This window comes from Lampetra planeri, chromosome 49, assembly GCF_965212315.1.
Source record: "Lampetra planeri chromosome 49, kcLamPlan1.2.h2, whole genome shotgun sequence".
NCBI lineage: Eukaryota > Metazoa > Chordata > Hyperoartia > Petromyzontiformes > Petromyzontidae > Lampetra > Lampetra planeri.
Window position 1 is genome coordinate 1237349 of NC_136155.1, and position 18412 is coordinate 1255760.

At 47.6% G+C, this 18412-nt stretch overlaps 1 protein-coding gene across 2 annotated transcripts in view; it reads right to left on the bottom strand.

Annotated features, from left to right (window-relative positions):
- The window catches only part of LOC144734060 (uncharacterized), a 258027-nt gene that overhangs the window by 33896 nt on the left and 205719 nt on the right, over window positions 1-18412 (bottom strand). For both annotated transcript variants that reach the window (XM_078616112.1, XM_078616111.1), the window contains exons 49-55: window positions 14084-14137; window positions 13433-13486; window positions 11886-11939; window positions 2907-3014; window positions 2053-2106; window positions 912-965; window positions 153-206 (exon numbers count right to left, since the gene is read on the bottom strand). In XM_078616112.1, the coding sequence (XP_078472238.1) occupies window positions 153-206; window positions 912-965; window positions 2053-2106; window positions 2907-3014; window positions 11886-11939; window positions 13433-13486; window positions 14084-14137 (432 nt within the window). The remainder of the gene's footprint in view (window positions 1-152; window positions 207-911; window positions 966-2052; window positions 2107-2906; window positions 3015-11885; window positions 11940-13432; window positions 13487-14083; window positions 14138-18412) is intronic.

Genomic DNA, 18412 nt, shown 5'->3' on the forward strand with positions numbered 1-18412 from the left:
GTGGCCTCACAACCCATCTGAGCGAGGAGACGCTCTGCCTTGTCATTGCGACGTGCTCAGGCTGGGGCCAGTGCTACGGTTAGTACTTCACTTGGGCTGGTACGCGGGATGAGACTGAGGTGTGCGTAGGGGTTAGGGATGGAGGGACTCACTCTCTTTCCTGGGGGTCCGGATGGCCCCGACTCTCCTGAGGGACCTGGTGGGCCCTGTTGCCGTGGACACAAACACGCAGGTTACGCAGAGCGGGAGGGCGCACAGCGGTTCAGCGCTGCGCACGTAAGCGCGATCGGTTACACAGATTGGCGTACATCTTGAATCGCGGCCGATGAAAAGCCATTCGTTGCAATTATTTTTTATTTTGCAATGGAAAAGTACAAGAAAATAATAAGAATAGGATTTTCCCTTTCTGGCAAAAAACACCCGAGGTGGTAAAGATGTTCAAACACCAAATAGAAACCGTTTTCAAGGCATCAAGTCTGCATTAACCACACAGAGTACTTGTGGTGAACATGCGAAAAAAAACCGCTCTGATAATATATGACGCATTGCCTTTGAAACTGATTAGTCTACACCAGAGACAGCCGCCTTCTTAAGGGCCTAGTCTCACCACCAGTATCAAAACAGAGGACAACACCAAAAGTCGAACAGTACAAAGGCAATGCACGTATCAAAGCATGAATAGGAAAATGACAAAATATAAGAAAATTATGCAAACCAATTAAATAATAACTGGAAAAAGATACGAATTTAGACAAAACTATGAATACTTAAAAACTCATAATTACAATGACAAATTAATAACGAGGCTATTTCTTTTAGATGATAAAAAAAATGCTTCATAACCTACAATTAATATTTAAGTGGACTTCATAAGTGTTGTTCGAAAGATTAAATTAAATGTTAAGACTTACGGTCTCTCCAGTTTCCCCAGTGTCACCCTTTTCACCTGGTGCTCCGTCAACCCCCTGCGCACATTGAACACAGAGAAGCGTTGTGGGCAAAGAAGTTCAACACGTGCATGCATTGTCATCCTATTCTATGCTCACGCACCACCATCATCATCACGAGCCATGGGCTGACAGCCCAAAGGTGTCCACTGCACATTTCGTCGTTTGTTTCCACTTTCCTCTGTCTTGTCACAATATGCTCAAGAAGTGAAAACATCGTTCTGGCACGAATGTCGTCGTCAAGCCATTCTCTGTGAAGTCTTCCTCTCTTTCCAGTTCCTTCAATTTTCACGAACAACACACTTTACGTTTTACTGTTGACGTCCACCCTACAGACGTGTCCAAATAGCTTCCCTTTCTCATCACAGCCTGCATCATCATCATCATCATCAGGTCTTCCTCCATGCGCAACCTTTTTCTTACTTCTACGTGCACGATGCCAGCGGCGATACGTCCAGAGGAGCTCGATGCCATTGTTGAGGTCTCTGCTATTGGCTACGACAAGGCGGGGTTTCTGGAGAGAGAGCTTGCGTAGTTTCGCCGTTCCTCCTTCGTTGAAGGCGCACAGACCACATTGGTTTTTACTCTGTGGTCCATTGCTTGGGTTGCATTGCCACGGCCGCACTCCTGTGGCTTGAAGGAGAGGTGCGTGTATCGGCCTGTCGATGTTCTGATGCGATTGATGGAGGAAGAAGGAATGCCAAAGCAAGGAGGTGTGCGACGTTTGTGTCTCGAACGAGGTGTTTATTCTGGAGAGCCGCATGGTTCGACCCGCTCGCTCGCTCGCAGCGCTCTTGCCGACTTGGGTGAGATTCTAGGATGGTGACAGCAGCGGCACGATCCCAGATAGGGGATCGGGACTTGAGTCGGCGGTGAGGAAACTTAATTAAATTATGTCATTAATTTGGACAAATTGTGTTATTAATTTGAATCCAGATAAGTTCATTAATAGTAATATTAACACAAAACAAGTTGCCTGGCTGGGTGGGTGGTGCTGTGGCGACAGTGCTCAACGCACACTGAAAAGGGCAGTGAGTGGGTGGTGATGCGTGACTTATCGTGTTTGTTGTTTGTGTGCTCTTTAAAGAAAGCGTGTGTCACTCACGGAAGGACCGGGTTCACCCGTAAGGCCTGGCTCTCCAGGGAATCCGACCGGACCCTGCAAAAGTGAAAAACAAGACAAACAATCAAAGAACACATCCCATCATCTCTCCCGAGGTCGATATAAAATACGCACCATTGTGTGGGGAATGTGGAATTCCCACTACTGGCTCAGGGCTGTAAACAGAAAACCACTAAGTAATAAGTAATTGATGAAAACACGAGTAAACGCTTTGAGAAAGCTGGTGGATAATGATGAGCTTGGTGATGCTGCTGCTGCTGCTGGTGGCAATGTTGCCACTGATGATATTGGGAAGGTGGAGATGATACTGATGATGACGATGGCACTGATCATCTTGTTGATGTTACTGCCATTACCATTGATGATGATGACAATGATGGTGCTTACGATATTTGTAGCACTTTGACTGATCATCACGACCACTGCTTGAAGACAAATCAATTGACTGGACAAGGCTGCTGAACGTACGCAAGAGAAGTTACCGCTTAAAGATAATAACGAACGTACGTTTGATGCTCACGATGTTACCGAAGATGATGATGATGACGATGACTATGATGACGATGATGACGATGACTATGATGACGATGATGATGACGATGATGACGATGACGATGATGACGATGACTATGATGACGATGATGACGATGACGTGCCCTTATGAGATCCTCACATCGTCCCCCTAACAGCAGACCAATCACTGCTCCGGGTCACTCTTGTAAAACGAGACTCATCCCGGTCTCGCCGGCTCTCACGTTCATACTGAACAACATCAACGTGAAACGTGAAGTTCACCCTCTGTTACGTATGCGCGCACATCGCTCAAGAGCACTCGCCAGATTGCCCTTGGGTCCGTCTTCTCCTGGGGGGCCCTTAGTACCGGGGGGCCCCGATGTTCCAGGGGGGCCTGCCTCGCCCTTGTCTCCTCGCTCCCCACGGAGGCCCTGTGTGTGTCCACAACAAAGGTTTTTATCTGGGGGGGTTAGATCGCGTGAATATAAGCGTGTCGTGAAGCCACCACCACCCCGCACGGTGCAATTCGTAAGGTCTGTCACGTCACGTGCGCAAAACGTGCCAATTAGATGCTACTTCAGCACACCGGTGTGTTGGAGAGTAAACCCACAATCTGTACAATTCGAGTACAATGTTTCGCTGGTGCTTACAACCAGCTTCATCAGGCGATTTGCCAGATGGTGAAGAAGCCTCCCTGCTTCCGGTCTTAAATAGAGGGAGATGATGTCATCACTGTGTTCCTATCAGATATGAAGATCAGAGGGGGGAGGGGTTAATGTAATCATTTAAATTACAATAGATTACGGTCATCTGAAAATGTGCAGTACATATTACCGGTTGGGGAATCTAACTCAGGTGTCCGGGTTGGTAGCGCAGCGCTACCCTACCATTTTAGTTTGTTAATTCCTTTTTTTCTCAGCATTCACATGAAGATGACACACACACACAGAATCTCACTGCCATGTTCTGGCTTTGATCAAAGTTGACAGCGCTGCAAGCTGTGTAGAGTGTACGCGTTCCTGCGATGCAATATCTCGCGAAGTTGTTCATAATGAGCAGTGTTGGCAGGTGTAGCTAGCGACTGAAGGGTATAATTTTTGTATTACGTTAACGTGTGATTACTCACAGTTGATGTGTCTACTTATAGTGGTGAAACGGTAGATTTACTTTTTAACGCTTTACAACTGAGGCTGTAAGCTTTCATGCGTAAGCTCTACCGGTCAGTCCGTCCATTTGTCCATTTGTCTTTCTGTCTGTTGCCATTAGGCACCTACCCTATAGAACAACTGAGCAAATACACCAAAGAACCCGTGCACACACACACGCAGCCCTCGTTACAACACAAAGTCACAACGAAACATTCTGATGCGCCGGGGATGGCGCTACTGCCCGTGCCAGGCAACGTCAAGTTTACGAGTTCGAGTCCTGGTTAGCAGTCGACTCTGGCCATTATCGTCGTCGTCGTCATCGTCGTCGTCCAAACTAATGAATAAGACAAGCGCCGCTCACTTCGTGGGAAGTCAACAGTGGTCGTCCTCTGGATATATACTGGCCCCTACCGTGGCAATAACCTCCAGAAAATTTGTGCACTTCGGTTGGCGGTTGACGTTCGAAGTGGGCTGCGACCCGCAATGGAATGGCGCCGCCTCCGTGTCTACGCAAACGCCGTCGCCGGAGGTCACACGTTTGGCGCAACGGTTCTTCGCTGACCATGGGTGATGAATTAATCAACGAACAACGTGGGAACGTGGAATTTCCATCACTGGCTTTGGGCCGTCAGCGGCGATGAGCGCTGCCCCGTTGTAAATTTATAAAGAGCAATGCTCGCACTTTGACTTGATCTTCACTCTGTCATGGGACCTCCTTTGCCAGTACCAAAATATGAGAATAGGGTTTTCACCTTTTATCTGGCAACAAAACAGTTGCGTTAAGTTGGCGTCCTCTGGTCTAACAACGTTTAAGACGGGCTCAAAAGAAGGCTGTCTCTGGTCTGGACCAATCAGTTGCAGGGACAGTGCATCTATGATCAGAGTATTTTGTATAAGCGTGGATGCTGGAAACAAGGGCTGTTGAACGGCAACCGGTAACCTGGTGACTGCTTTTCCAAAAATCGGTTCCCTGTTTCTAATAAGGTGGCGAGATGTTAACTACCTCGCCTGGTATACAGGAAGTCATGGCTTCGATCCACAAGTCTGATGCCTGTAGATTTGGAGTTTGTGTGTCTCTCTCCCCGTGGTCACGTGGATTTTTCTACACTTCGTTGAGCTATCAATTGTGGTTTCTGAAAAAGAGCTCTATGGCTCAGTGGACCTTACCTGGTAAAAGATAAAAAAACAATCTTTATAGTTTTAGTTTGTAACCGGTAAGCGATTCTGGAACAAAGGTTCCAGTGGAATATTAGTAACGATCGCACTGATTGGCTACGCGCGGATGGGCAAACTGCACTGTGGGCCTCAGTACAATCGCTTTCTTCTCTCAGTTAAAAGGTAAAGGCACAGCTCTAAAATGTCTTTCTTGCTCGCTCACGCCACTGCTGGCAGAAGAGCCTCGACTAGAAGGAGCTCTGGCGTGTATTTGGTCTACTCTTCCAGGGTGATCGGACTTCTTGGAGGAGGTGGGCGTACCCACACTTTGCCCCACCGCACACGACCTGCCGATCGACTCGCTGCGGTGTGCCCCGCTATGCTGCTGCGTGGACAGACGCCGGTTGAAGGGGTTTGCGTATCTTTCCCCGTTGTTTCAACTGCCACGCCGGGAGGTCGAACAGGCGCTGTCCGCCCAGCGTGTCGACCATTGCACCACGGCGGCATCCAACGAAAACGAATCACGACAAAAAATTGAAGAGGGTAAAATTAGAACGAGATTTTTCAATCTCATTCGACTGAGTCATTTCTCAGGGCCACGGGAAGCTCGTTTTACAGCTGCGGAGTATCACTGAAAATGAGTTCTCAAAGACTTTGTGGCTTAGGAAAAGCAGGCCACCAGCCAGGCATGAGTGGCATACGCAGCTGGGGCACAGGTAGTCAGTGACCAGCTCACCAGCAAGGGCGATGCCAAGCTGTGCATTGCTTTGAGAGTAAAGGAAGATAATTTGAGTTTGTCTTTGTGCTGGAAGCACGTCTGGCAGAGAGATATCACTCTTGTTGAAGAGAATAAAGATCCAGGGCGGACCACGACAAGAGAGATTTGCGGCGACGTCACCGTCTCGAGTCGGTGCCCTTAGCCTTGCGACATCCCTCTGCGGCGCAAGTCCAATTGAGGCGTTCAGAGGTCAACGCGTGCGTTTGAGAACCATACGCCAAGAACGTTACAGTTTTAAAGGCCAGCGCTTGCAGTGTTACTATCACTATGCCTGTGAGGGTGCCACGGTGCCGAGATGTTAACTACCTCGCCGAGTATTCAGGAGGTCGTGGGTTCGATCCAGAACCTGACGACTGCTGTATATTTGGAGTGTGCGTGTCTCTCCCTGTGGTCACGTGGTTGTTTTTTCTCCGGATCCATTGGTGTTTGCCTCCACATTTAGTTCAACATCACGCGTTTAGAGCATTTGGCTGTTAAACATTTCCACGTGGTAAGCCACTTTGTTGAGCTATCATTTGTGGCCAGGTCGCTTCTGAAAAAGAGCTGTGTAGCTCCGAGGGCCTTACCTAGTAAAATAAAAATGGTTTTGTTTTAGTTTAAATCAGCCTGAATGCACCTCATCTCGTCACATCTCAGAAGCTAAGCAGATTGGGACGTGGACCGTGCTAGGATGGGTGAAAACCACGCGCAAAAACAGGTCACAATAGGCTGCTTCATGGCCATCAGGGGCAGTGCTAAAGAATGCATTGCACTGTACTTCTATGCTCCCATGTCTATGCTACCCACCTTCACCAACCCGCACTGACCAGTGCGGTGAAGTATGGTCAAGATAACCTCCTTGAGGGAGGCCCTCATCCAGCAGCAGTTACTCTAAGCCGGGTAGAGCATGTCCATGGAGTTTCACTGTCACATTTTTTGTTTAAATATTTTTAAAAATATATATTAAAAGATGCAGCCCCGGAATTCCTTGCTCATGTCACTGCTTCATCCAGCAGTGGAGAGACAATGGCTCACGATCGTGTGATCGTGTGCCACACGCCGTATTTAATAATAAAAGTGGCAGTATTTTTCAGGCAGGTGGCACTGGCGATCAGAAGGCTCGATTCAATCATTTGGTGAGCGCCGCTCATCAACCCTGTGAAGTGGGAAATCAACAACGGCGATCCTTTGGCAAGATCATTCCCTAACACGGCAATGTGGAATGTCCTCTTCCACTGGCTCAGGGCTGACATTTGACATGAGCGTGCCACCCAGCCTCCATTGTGCAAGAGAGATACTTCATCTGGACACCTTGGGGGCCGTCCGTAAATGACGTCACGCGATTTTGGATGATTTTGGACCGCCCCCCTTCGTCACACGGCGTCACAAAAAGTCAGACCCCCCCCCCAAAAAAATGCTTCAAATCGCTTTAAACTATTGTCATTGTAGTGCGTATTTAATGCGGCGCTGCACTCTGATGTTGTAGGAGAAAACATTTATTAAAAAGTCGATTTAATTAAGTCGAACGTGTTGTCTATATTTATTTAAAGTTTCGCATTTTGATGTGACGTCACATTTCTCAACCACCCCCCCCATCGTCACACATCGTCACAAGTGTCTGACCCCCCCACCTTGACTTGACCCCTCGACTGGCCACAGACTTGATAATATTGGCAGTTTAGAGAAGGAACTTGCGGCTCTTAGTGCATTCTCTCGTCTCGGGTTTATGTAGCACGGCTCTCTGGAGTGTAAATGTGTCCTGTTTTATATTTAATGTTTGAAGTTGCACTTTTCATCACCCTACTTAATGCACCGCAAAGGACATTAAACATTAAAGAGGTCACCAAGCACTCAGCTTTTCAACGCCCCCTCACCCTTAAATTCAAGGTATAATTCCATGCAACGCTATCGGCTCGTTGTGCTATGGAGAAGGACCACTGCCTGAAACATCGGCCGTTATAAACACACGATTGTTTTCTTTTAAGGTCCCAATGCTCTTGCCGAATGTGTTGAGTTTTCTGCGTAAGTTGTGCTCGTGCACCACTGCCGCAGCAGTAGAACCGACAAAAAATGTGTTTAATTTGACGGATAATGAGGCGGTGGGCAATGGCAGTACAGCAAGTAGGGATTTGTCCTCTCCCTGTGGCTCCCCGAGGTTTTTCCCCGACCCTTGCTCAAACCTCCACGTTTCTTCCTCGCGTGTTTCCCACCGTGGGCCGGCACCAGGCGCGTCTAACATGACGCGTTGCTCGTTGGGCTGGTGGGATTTATTTCCCACACTTTCCTGGAAGTTGTCTAGCGCCTGTGTGGATATTTGAGTGATATCTCACGCACTCGGATGTTTGCCTCCTGGTTTCCACCACCTTTAAACAGCAACACTGCTCACTGACGATTTTACAAAAGCATCCCTGAATGCAGGGCCTTTCTGGAAGAAAAAAATGTTCAGGTATCGAGACTCGGAGGAGCTTTCATGGATAAACACCGTCATGTTCACAATCATGCGGCTGCAATAACAGTGGTTAGAGGACCCAACTCAATTGCAGGGTTTTTTGGAAACCAATCATCATCATCAGTGTCTCTCCATAGTGAATAAAAGCAGTACCATATTGTAGAGAGCGGAGGAACCAAATATTTAGGATCCAACACTGTTCCAGCTGGGAAACATCGACTGGTAGCAAGCTGTGCTGCACACGTGGTTTAGTTTGGGTTTGGTTGTCAAGGTATAGTGTCAGTTTTTATTTTTTTGAAACCTCAGCTTTCACTTTTGCTAACGCCCGATGACGCTGGGTGTCATCTCCAGCAAAACGTCGGGATGTAAAATCGTAAAAAAAAAATCTTGCCTTTCAACATTCCTCCTCTGGTTTTCTGAAAAACCAAAATAAATAAGCACATTTGCCCACGAGGTGAGAACTTGATTTGATGGTGGAGGGTTACAACAAAAAAATAACATTATACCTACACAATGATCTGGCCCAGAATAAACTAATTAGGTACAATAACATTTGTCATGAAAGCCTACATATAAAATCAACACGTGCTTATTCGAACGGCTAGACACTCTTGCTTCATTATTGTACAATAATGCCATTATTGTCAGGGCATTTAAGAGGAAACTAAATAAATGTCACCCAATTTAGAGCATATAAAAAAACTGCACACGTGAAGAATTAAATTTGCGGGGAAATATCAGTAACATCTGTTGCGCACTTAAAATGCTCGGTTTGTCGCATTCTGCCGTGCTAAGAAAAAAAATGGAGGGTTGCTAAGCGACTAGCCAATTACCCAGAAGTCACTGTCTCATTACCACACCTGGCACCTGGAGGCAAATAACAACGCACTTGCAGCACCCTTAATTCGTCGTGAAAGCTCGAGACAATTGATAGGGCACATTAATTCAAGTTCATATTCCTGGCTTTTATTATCAGATACACCGTCTTTAGCAAAGTGAAATTATTGCTACATAAATTCAAGGTCAGATAACTCTTCAGCCCTTTCGGATCCCATCACTAATTGGAGCGTGTGAAATAGTGGGCCATTATTGCCCGACGTATTGAGAACCCGCAGCAAGATAGATTGTTATTGTACTCTCGTGTGTGTGTGTGGTGTGTGCATTGGGACTCCGGGTGGATTATAATTGTTCATGAGTCACGCGCATTAGCGCCATGGAAATTAGGTGCAAGTTGGGTTCACGCACGGAGACACTGGCGTGCATAAGCACACGCATGACGAATGCCTTTACACACGTGTGCACACGTACACGTGGGCAAGCATGCAACCAAACAAAGTAAAATATCCCCCCACCCCCATATAACCTTCGACAGACCGTTGAGGCAAGTGCTGTTAGCGAGCCCCTATTAAGGCCGGCACGGCACACGTAGGAATGATGTGGCCCCGAGTCCACGCCGAGGCGCACACGGCACCAGGTTACTCGGCTAAGGCTGCGGTCACCCTGAGGATGATCCCGGGTGACCTGTTCAGGGATATTCGTCACCGGTGTTTGGCGATGAGCGGGAATCGCACTGCGCTCGCTACGACGCGACAAGATCGCGCTGGCTCGGCTCGGCTCGCAGCCTCATTACCCATGTGCGTGTTCACGAGCTGCATTTAACAAGGGCCGCTTATGGCTGAGCAGCCTCCCAGCCACGAGACTGCGCGTCGATGGCGAGGTGAGCTCGGGGCGGGCAACATCTAACTCGTCCGCACCAGCGGTCGCTACGTGTAGCATGCACAGTTGAAACCCTTTGCTAATTCGACACGTAATGGGGCTCTGGCCTTGCCGAATTAGCCAATATTCCGAATTATTTACAATGGTTACTCCCCAGTGCCTCCTGCACTAGTTAAAATGAAAATCCAAATTTGTTTTCCAAACTCTTCACGCACCGTATGCATTGACACACACACGCGCCCTGTGTCAATTCGATCCAAACCTTTGGATTTGTCTCGCAGACTCAAGGATTTATACTTCAGTCCCTTTATATTACTTTTTGGTGTAGGTGTAGACGACTTGTCTGAAAGGGTTGGCTTGCACAGAGTATTATAAAAAATAAAACAATAACATTCTCACGACGTTTCGGCCACAACACAAGCAGCCGTCCTCAAGTGAAGAACAGAACTGTCTGAAAGACAGCGTCCTAATGAAGCTTTCTTTCCTAATGAAGCTGTCTATCCGACAGCTCTGTTCTTCACCTGAGGACGGCTTCTTGTGTTGTGGCGGAAACGTTGTGAGAATTTTTTTGTTTCATTTTTATTATTTTATTATTTCCCTTCTAAGTGACTATCATTTGTGGTCAGGTCGCTTCTGAAAAAGAGCTATAGAGCTCAGTGGGCCTCACCAGGTAAAACAAAATTAGTTTAGTTTTAAGTGTACCTCTTCCAAGACGCCTGGACCACGTGAAGGGTTAGACCAAACACCCTGCAGAGTTTGCTTGTGTGGAGACCCCTCTGACAGCAGTGGCGTAATCAAGAAATTGCAGGGCTGCGCATTCATCTTATTTAATTTACGTTAGACAACTGTAATTGTTTTACGTTATGTACGGTACCGTTTCCAAGGTTTACAATTCACTTTATATACCGTTCATTGAAATACTACTTGTTTGGAAAATCACTCGGACGGACACGCATTTATGAAATAACAATCTTCTTCTTTCGTGTGGCTGCTTATGTAGATGCAAAGCAACGACTACAATTTCACATGCAGGTGGTTAAGCCCAGATAACCGCGTCAGGAGCAGGGGAGTGTGTCATCGCTGTGATGTCTCCCTTTGTGTTTGTGGATCGGGGCATTGCGTCGTTCCACGTTGTACGGTCTGTTCTGGTTGACCACAGTCGCACGCTACTGGAGAGTTTATTTGTATTTTCCATTTGTGCATCAGGTATCCGCATCTGCTGCTGCCATCGGTTCGTGAAGTGAGAGCTGTTTAGGGTTGACCACGAGCGTCGTGGAAGAAATAACGGTGATCTGCTTTGTCTCCACTGCTGGATGAAGGCCTCCCCCACACCCTGTTGGTGACGGGGGTTGTTTGATCACACGCCGCTCAGTGCGGGTTGGTGAAGGGATGGTGGTGCCGAGTAAAAGTAAACAAATATATCACTCCGCGCCACTGACTTGGCCGGCAATAGAACTCCGGTCGTCCGGGGCTGAAAAGTGCGGTGCGCTAATTGCCGCACCACTCAGAGGTGTCACGCGTCCTTACGAAAGCCAAATGTACGCCGCCCGTGAACGGGACGAACGTTTGAGCGTCCTTTACGCTCCGTCAAGTAAATACATTCGGCGAAGAAGGTCCGAGTTCAGGTAAAAGCACACGTCACAGATCCCGTGCAATCGGCAAGCTTGCTGTCAAAAGTGACGTGTTAATCTCGGCACGTGACTCCGGTCATGTGCCGTTGTAAGGGAAATTATTTCACTTGAAAACAATAGGTCCGTTCCTCAGCCTCTGCTGAGTAGAAACTGGGAAAAAATAATTCTAATACACTGACTTATTTATCTTATTCATGAATGTAAATCCATCCATCGGAATACTTATCAAGTAGGCAAACCCAAATATCATGTTATTGACATACAGAACCTGGCCCCGTGCGTGTGGACGTGGACAGGGTGAGGGAGAGAACGTCATTTGGAGGTTCCACTCTCAGTGGTGGGACCCTCGGATCGTGCAGTGTCCGTGCAAATGTGCAGGTAAAGGTGCAGGTGAATGTGCAGGTGAAGGTACAGGTGAATGTGCAGGTGCCAAATGGGCAACTCACAGGAGGACCGATGTCTCCTTGGTGTCCTGGATCTCCGGGCTCCCCGTGCTCCCCCTGTCGACACACACGCACAACGATTAGCACGGTTGGCTACGCACGGTGTGAAAGAAGTTCAACGTGCATACGTACAAGTGCTCGACGCAACACAAAGGAAACACCACGAGAACTCGGCTCGCAAGCCGGGCGTGGTGGTCGGTTGGAGGACGCTTATAATCCAGCAAATCCAGGACGTGTTACAGTAAGTGGGTTCGTGAACCCATCTGTGCTGACCACAGATGGGTTCACGGGGCGCCGCGGTGGCGAGATGTTAACTGCCTCGCCTGGTATACAGGAGGTCGTGGGTTCAATCCAAACCCTGACGCCTGCTGTATATTTGGTGTTTGCGGTGACTCTCTCCCGGTGGTCGCGTGGATTTTTCACCGGGTCCTCCGGTTTTTCCTTCCACATTTAGAACCGATGTCACGTGGTCAGAGCATCTGGCTGCTGTAAATGTCCACGTGCAGATCAGCCACTTTCTTGAGTTGAACATTTGTGGACAGGTCCCTTCTGAATGAGAACGATATAGCTCAGTGGGCCTTACCTGGTAAAACAAAGTAAATAGTAGTAATTCTTATCCCCTTGTATATGTGGGTTTTCTCCAGGTACTCCGATTTCCTTGCTCTTGTGCATTGCTTTAATTTAAAAAACCAGCAAGTTGGCTGAACATTCTCATAAAGGAGCCTGCTGAATAGTTGTTTTCCTTCAGAGAGCAGTGATGCTTTTCTTGGGTAAATTCATTGTTTTATTACGAATCATTTTTCTGCGTGAGGGCTATCTCTCACCAACGGAGACGATTTACACTGAACGGCACCGCCCACGTCACAATATACGACTGTTTACCCAGGAAAGGGTCGCCGCGGCTCAAGACGACTCTTTTTCAGGAGGGTCATGCTAAGTTTTTGCCGTGCGGGCGACGCTTACCATGTGTTTTCCAATTAAGAAATATGCCAGTAAATATTTTTATCCGGTAAATTTGGACCACGACACTGGCAGAAAATGTCCTCCTCTTATCCTAACGGTGTCGCCGGGTCTGCAAAGCGGACAATGCACGGTATTTTGTGGTTAATACATCCGCAATATTTACCAGGGCGGCCTGCCAAATACGCATTGCGAACCACCGCAACGAGCGGCGAACGCACTACGGCTGGGCCATGTAAAGGGGGGGTCCCACAATGCACTGACTCCATCGTGAAAATACACTCCCACAATGCAACGCACGTTGTGAAGCAGTCCTCTCCAATTGCAGTGCATAATGTATGTCCGTATGTACGTTCAACTTCTTTCGCACCGTACGGAGCCAACCGTGCTAATTGGAGGTGCGGGGGAAGGACAACAAACTATAGCACACACGCACAAAACCAGTCGAGTAATGCATCTAATAAAAATGTCCTTTGCAATTCAGGGGCGCGAGTCAATCGTTGCGAACGATTCGTTTGATTTCTTGAGGCTAAGTGGTACACACGGTTAGTGAATGGGGTGAGTGGTGAAGTTTGTCGTTTTAAATTCACCTTCTGGCCTTCGGCACCCATCAATCCGAGAGCGCCGCGCGGACCAGGGGGACCCTGTTGAGAAAGAAAATGAGAATGAACATCACGGAGGACAAACTGAGTTACAGGGGCACACAGGCTGGGGTCCATAGAGTGGCCGCCATGGTGGCGAGATGTTAACTTACTCGCCTGGTCTACAGGTCGTGGGTTCAGACAAGGCGGCTGAACGTGAATAAAAATTTGCTGTTGAGATAATGATAGAAATGTATTTATGATGCTGATGATGTTGCTGCTGCTGCTGCTGATGACGGTGGCGATGACAATAACGGACAGGGCAATTGCAATTCGCCGCTGTAATCACTTCTAACCGATGATGCAGCCCTTGAGCGAACGAGGCAGCTGAATATAAATCACAACGCTGCTCCCGATGATGACATTGATGAACATAATTACGATGCCGATGTTGTTCCTGACGATTATGGTGGCCATGCCGATGATGGTGGCCATTATGTTACTGATGATGATGATGATGATCCTGATGATGTTGCTGATGATGATGATGGCTATGATGATGTTGCTAACGACAATGATGATGATGGCCATGATGATGCCGGTGGGTGACGACTCTCTCCGGAAAGGCCACGTTTTTGACAACGGATGACGCTCACTCACCTCCCCTCCGGAGGAACCGGGAGGCCCTCTCGGCCCTGGTGGCCCAGGCGGTCCCTGCACACGGAGACAAAAAGATCGCCGCTTAGGCCGTGCATCGATCGCTTCGCTCGTCCTCTCGCTCGCCCGCGTTCGTTCGTTTTGAATAGAAGCCATTTTCGCTCATGAAGTATGACAGCCCAGAGACAAATACGGGTTCAATTTCAATGTATATTTACACGTGTATCTATTTCCAAAAGTTAGAGCGTGCTGCTTTCGAGAGAAGCTGACGTTTTTTGTTCAGAGAACGACCTCGGAAGAAGGCATCGCAGACCGTTTCTCGGGTCCCACTCGATTGCCCCCGTGTCCACATCACAGGCACACCCTGTAATGTGCATCAGTCAATGATGAACGAGATGCGATGGTATTCTTGTGCGGTCTATGATAACTGGGCCGAGACCCATCACTTTGTTACACTGGAGCGGTGTTTCTCAAACTCGTTTTGTTACGCGGACCAATCGGCCGATGCAAATATTTCTGCTGACCACCACCCAACCCTACCCCTTCTCTCTCTAAATACCACAAATACAACATAATTCACATTACTGGAACATATTTACTTTTTTTAAATGTAGCCGAAAGGTTTTTTGGGGGACGGGATGGGAGGGGGCATTTCGATTTAAGGGTTAGGGTCGTCTAATCTGGGTCATTTATCGAACTTAATTTTATTAATTTAACTATTAACGTCCAAAACACAAGGTACAAACGTTGCCATTCTTGTCGGGATCAACCTGCGTCTGCATCACAGCCCCGGGGAGCACCTGGAGGAGCGTTACGGACAGCCACCGGTGGAACCGGAGGACCACACTCTGAGAACCACCGCTCTAGACAATCCTCGTTTTTTTTTGTTAATTTGAAAGTCGCTGACAAAAGTTGCGAATCAGTCGAGAACGTGGGCGTGAGTAGCGCCGCCAGACTCGCTTGCGGTGTGCGAGAGTGGTTTGACAACGATCCAGAAGCGCCGTGGAAGGGTAGCGGGGTGCGAGACGGATACGGTCTATAAAGAGCTTCCGTGTTGATCGCCGTGAGGTGTGGGGAGGCGCGGAGGAGCGCCCCGGTGCCGTGGAGCTGGCGAGGAAACGCGAATCGCGCCGGGAGATGGAGGGAGGCGAGTGGCGCGAAGCGTGATGACACAGGGAGAGACGAGGGCGAGAGACAGAACGGAGAAACGGGAGCGAGAGACACGGAGGGAAGGGAGGCGAGAGAGAGAGAGATGGGGCTGGATAATCAATACAATGTTGACAAGCGTTTGGTCGTCCGTTCGCATTGTCGATATCGCACTGAAAAGTCAATAACAAAATCACGAATGTTAAAGCGTAGAAGTCAACGTGGTGTGTTTGACGGTCGTCGCCACGATTGGGGTGGTGACGTGAGTTCGTCCCATGTTGGGGCTCCTCCAGGCTTGCCGCTCACGCGTGCGCGTCATTGCTTCTGTCACGTTGGTGACCTCGGTGGCTCTCGCAAAGGAGATTCTCTTGAGCTTTCACCGCCTGCTTCGAATACATTTGAACACTTGAGAAGGGTTTGGTGAGAATTGTAAAAAAATCCAAAACTTCATATTGGGTTTTTTTGTCGTGCAGTTGTTGGTGGTTGGACAGAGGCCATCAAACTCGCACTACTTATAGATTTGGTTTAACCATGGGCGGTTGGAACCTGGATTATTTAAAATAACCTGAGAAAAATGTCCCCTTTGTTTTATAATTAAACCAACGCTTTGGGGCATTTTCAATCTCTTTTTTTACACAAGCAGCCACATGTTTAATCATGGCTGGCTGCAACCCAGGATCTGAGTGGTGGCGCCAACTCAGTGTATTCATTATGACCATTGCATGGGAGGTAAAACTGATTTTTATTTTCTAAGAGCTGGAGTTGGCTGAAATGTACCCACATTAAGGGCAAACTTAATGATGGCGTCTGCAGCCCATTGGCAACTTTTATTTAAGCAATTCTGAATAAATAAGTTTTCAATCTAGATTTAAAAGTGCATTGCTTTAATCGCTCGCTTCCTAATATCGAAAGGAAGAGCGTTCCAGATGGCCGCAGAAGCGCATCTGAAAGGGCGCGATGCAGTGGCCGTCTTTGTTCGATGCCTCGCCAAAAGCCGCTGTGAGGATGACCGGGGTTCACGTGACCATTGGCCCGCTAAACTTGGGAACCCACATTAATCATGGACCCCTTGCCTGGGATTGAATCCAGAATCTCAGCAGTGCTGGCTCAGGGTCTGAATCATGGATGTTGTGAACCTTCTGTGCCATCCAACCCACTGCAATCGTGAGCCATTTCTCACTGCTTTCAAACTACAAGGATTGGTTAAGGATATAAATCACCGCTGAATGTAAAAATTAATGAACGATGCAAATATCGACGTCTGTTTGTTAGTTGCGGATTGTGAAAGACGTGTTTAATTAGTGCTGCTCTTACATCCATTTAGATTGTGGGAAGATTGCAATTGATTGGAATTGATTTCAATCGATATTTATAAATTGCTTTGAGTTCACTTGTTAAGTGTTTTCTGAAGTCCGCTTCATGAAGCATGGGGAATTGTACAGCTAGCGTCCTCCGCCACTTGCGTAAATATCACGAGATGTCTGATGCCGAAAATTGAATTTTTTTTTTTAAATGTGAAAATAAAAAAAATATATATTTTCTTTCATTTAAGCTGGTGAGAACCAATTCACGTTAATAATCTATCTGGCAATAATAAAAAATGGACGAAAAAAAAGAATAGGTGAAATTAGCCTGGTGGGAAAATCTGAGATTATTTCGATTGCAATTGTCGCAGTAGATTTTCGTAGCAAATTGCTCACGCTGAAATAAACGTGGGAACAACGTCGCGAATCTACGCGTGGTGAGGCACCGTTGAGGCAAGGGTTGGTGGATCACCCAGAGTTGTTACGACCGACATCTGCTGAGCCGCAAGGTGGCCAGGAGATGCAAGCATCCCACACGCGAATGCACGTGCCAAATAAAATAAGAAGTAGTTTTTTTTTTTCCACTAAGGTGGTAACAGAGATTCAAAACAAGCTTGTCGCTGTTGCTTGTCGCTTAAGATTAAGTCACAACGTATGTTGGACTTCTTTTGCACCGTACGTAGCCAATCGGAGGTGCGGGGGAAGGACAACAATCAAAACGCACGCGGCAAAAAAAACAAAACAACGCCATAGATGCCAACAAATGTCACCGTCGCTTCCTTCGGCTGACATTCAGCAACCAACTTGCGAAGAACTGCCTCTACAGACGCTTCGACAACGCCTGTCCAGAGGTCTTCCTCTTGTTACCGGCTTTTAAGTTATTCGTCAAGATAGTTATTTTTTTGTTTATATATATATGATGTCTCAGGTAAGGATAATTAATTACTTTCCAGCCGCGAAAGATTTGATTATGACGAGAACAAATCCAACACCTCTGAGAGAAGACGCAGACGAAGATAATGTATCAGTAATGTTGTAACAGAAATGCAGTGCATTGAGGAAGACCAAATATGTAAATTGGCTATATATATTGCCTATATATGTGAATACAAATATTTAGTGAGTTCTCTGATCGGCTAAAATGACAATAATTGGGGGGGGGGGAGGTTGGGGGGCAGTAGAATTGTGTGCCTTTCACACCAACACTGAACAAATGGGAGTGTTTTACATCCCCTTGGACCGTCGCCTACCGTGCCAATCGTAGCCTAAATACTCTACGGGCTGTCATCAACTAGACTCAGACGATGACAAAGACGGTGACCAAAAGTATAAACGCTCACCAGTTGAACACTGCCTGTGTGACAGTTTACAAATCACTCAAGGAACTGCTCTCAAAGCCTCAAAAAAACACCACCAACATCGGCTTCTGGTCTTCTCTTCCCCTTGGTCGGTGGCCTCTGGGCTCCACTGCAGTGCCAGTCTCTGTGGCATCTGCCCTTCTCGACCATGCGCACGCGTCTCAAGCTTCTGCTCGGTTCCAGAGCTCCGCTCCGAGGTCACGGATGTGTTTCCGAAACGGCCGTGATCGCAATGAGCAGATGCTCGCGACTCGAATGCGGTCCCACTCCCCCACGTTCTAATTCCAATATTGAATTAGCTCGTCTCTCGAAATTTACCCAAAATGCAGTGCAGATGAACGCTGACGTTGCAAATGTATTTTACCCGGCGTGATTCTTCAAATCGGTGATGCATAAACGGGCGACATCAGAAGGCATCGCGATATGGCATGAATAATTTATTTGCTGGTTAATTCTTTTTTTTTATGCCTTTCCAATTACGTTCTGTGTTTCGGCGATTATTAGTACACGTCACACGGATTCAA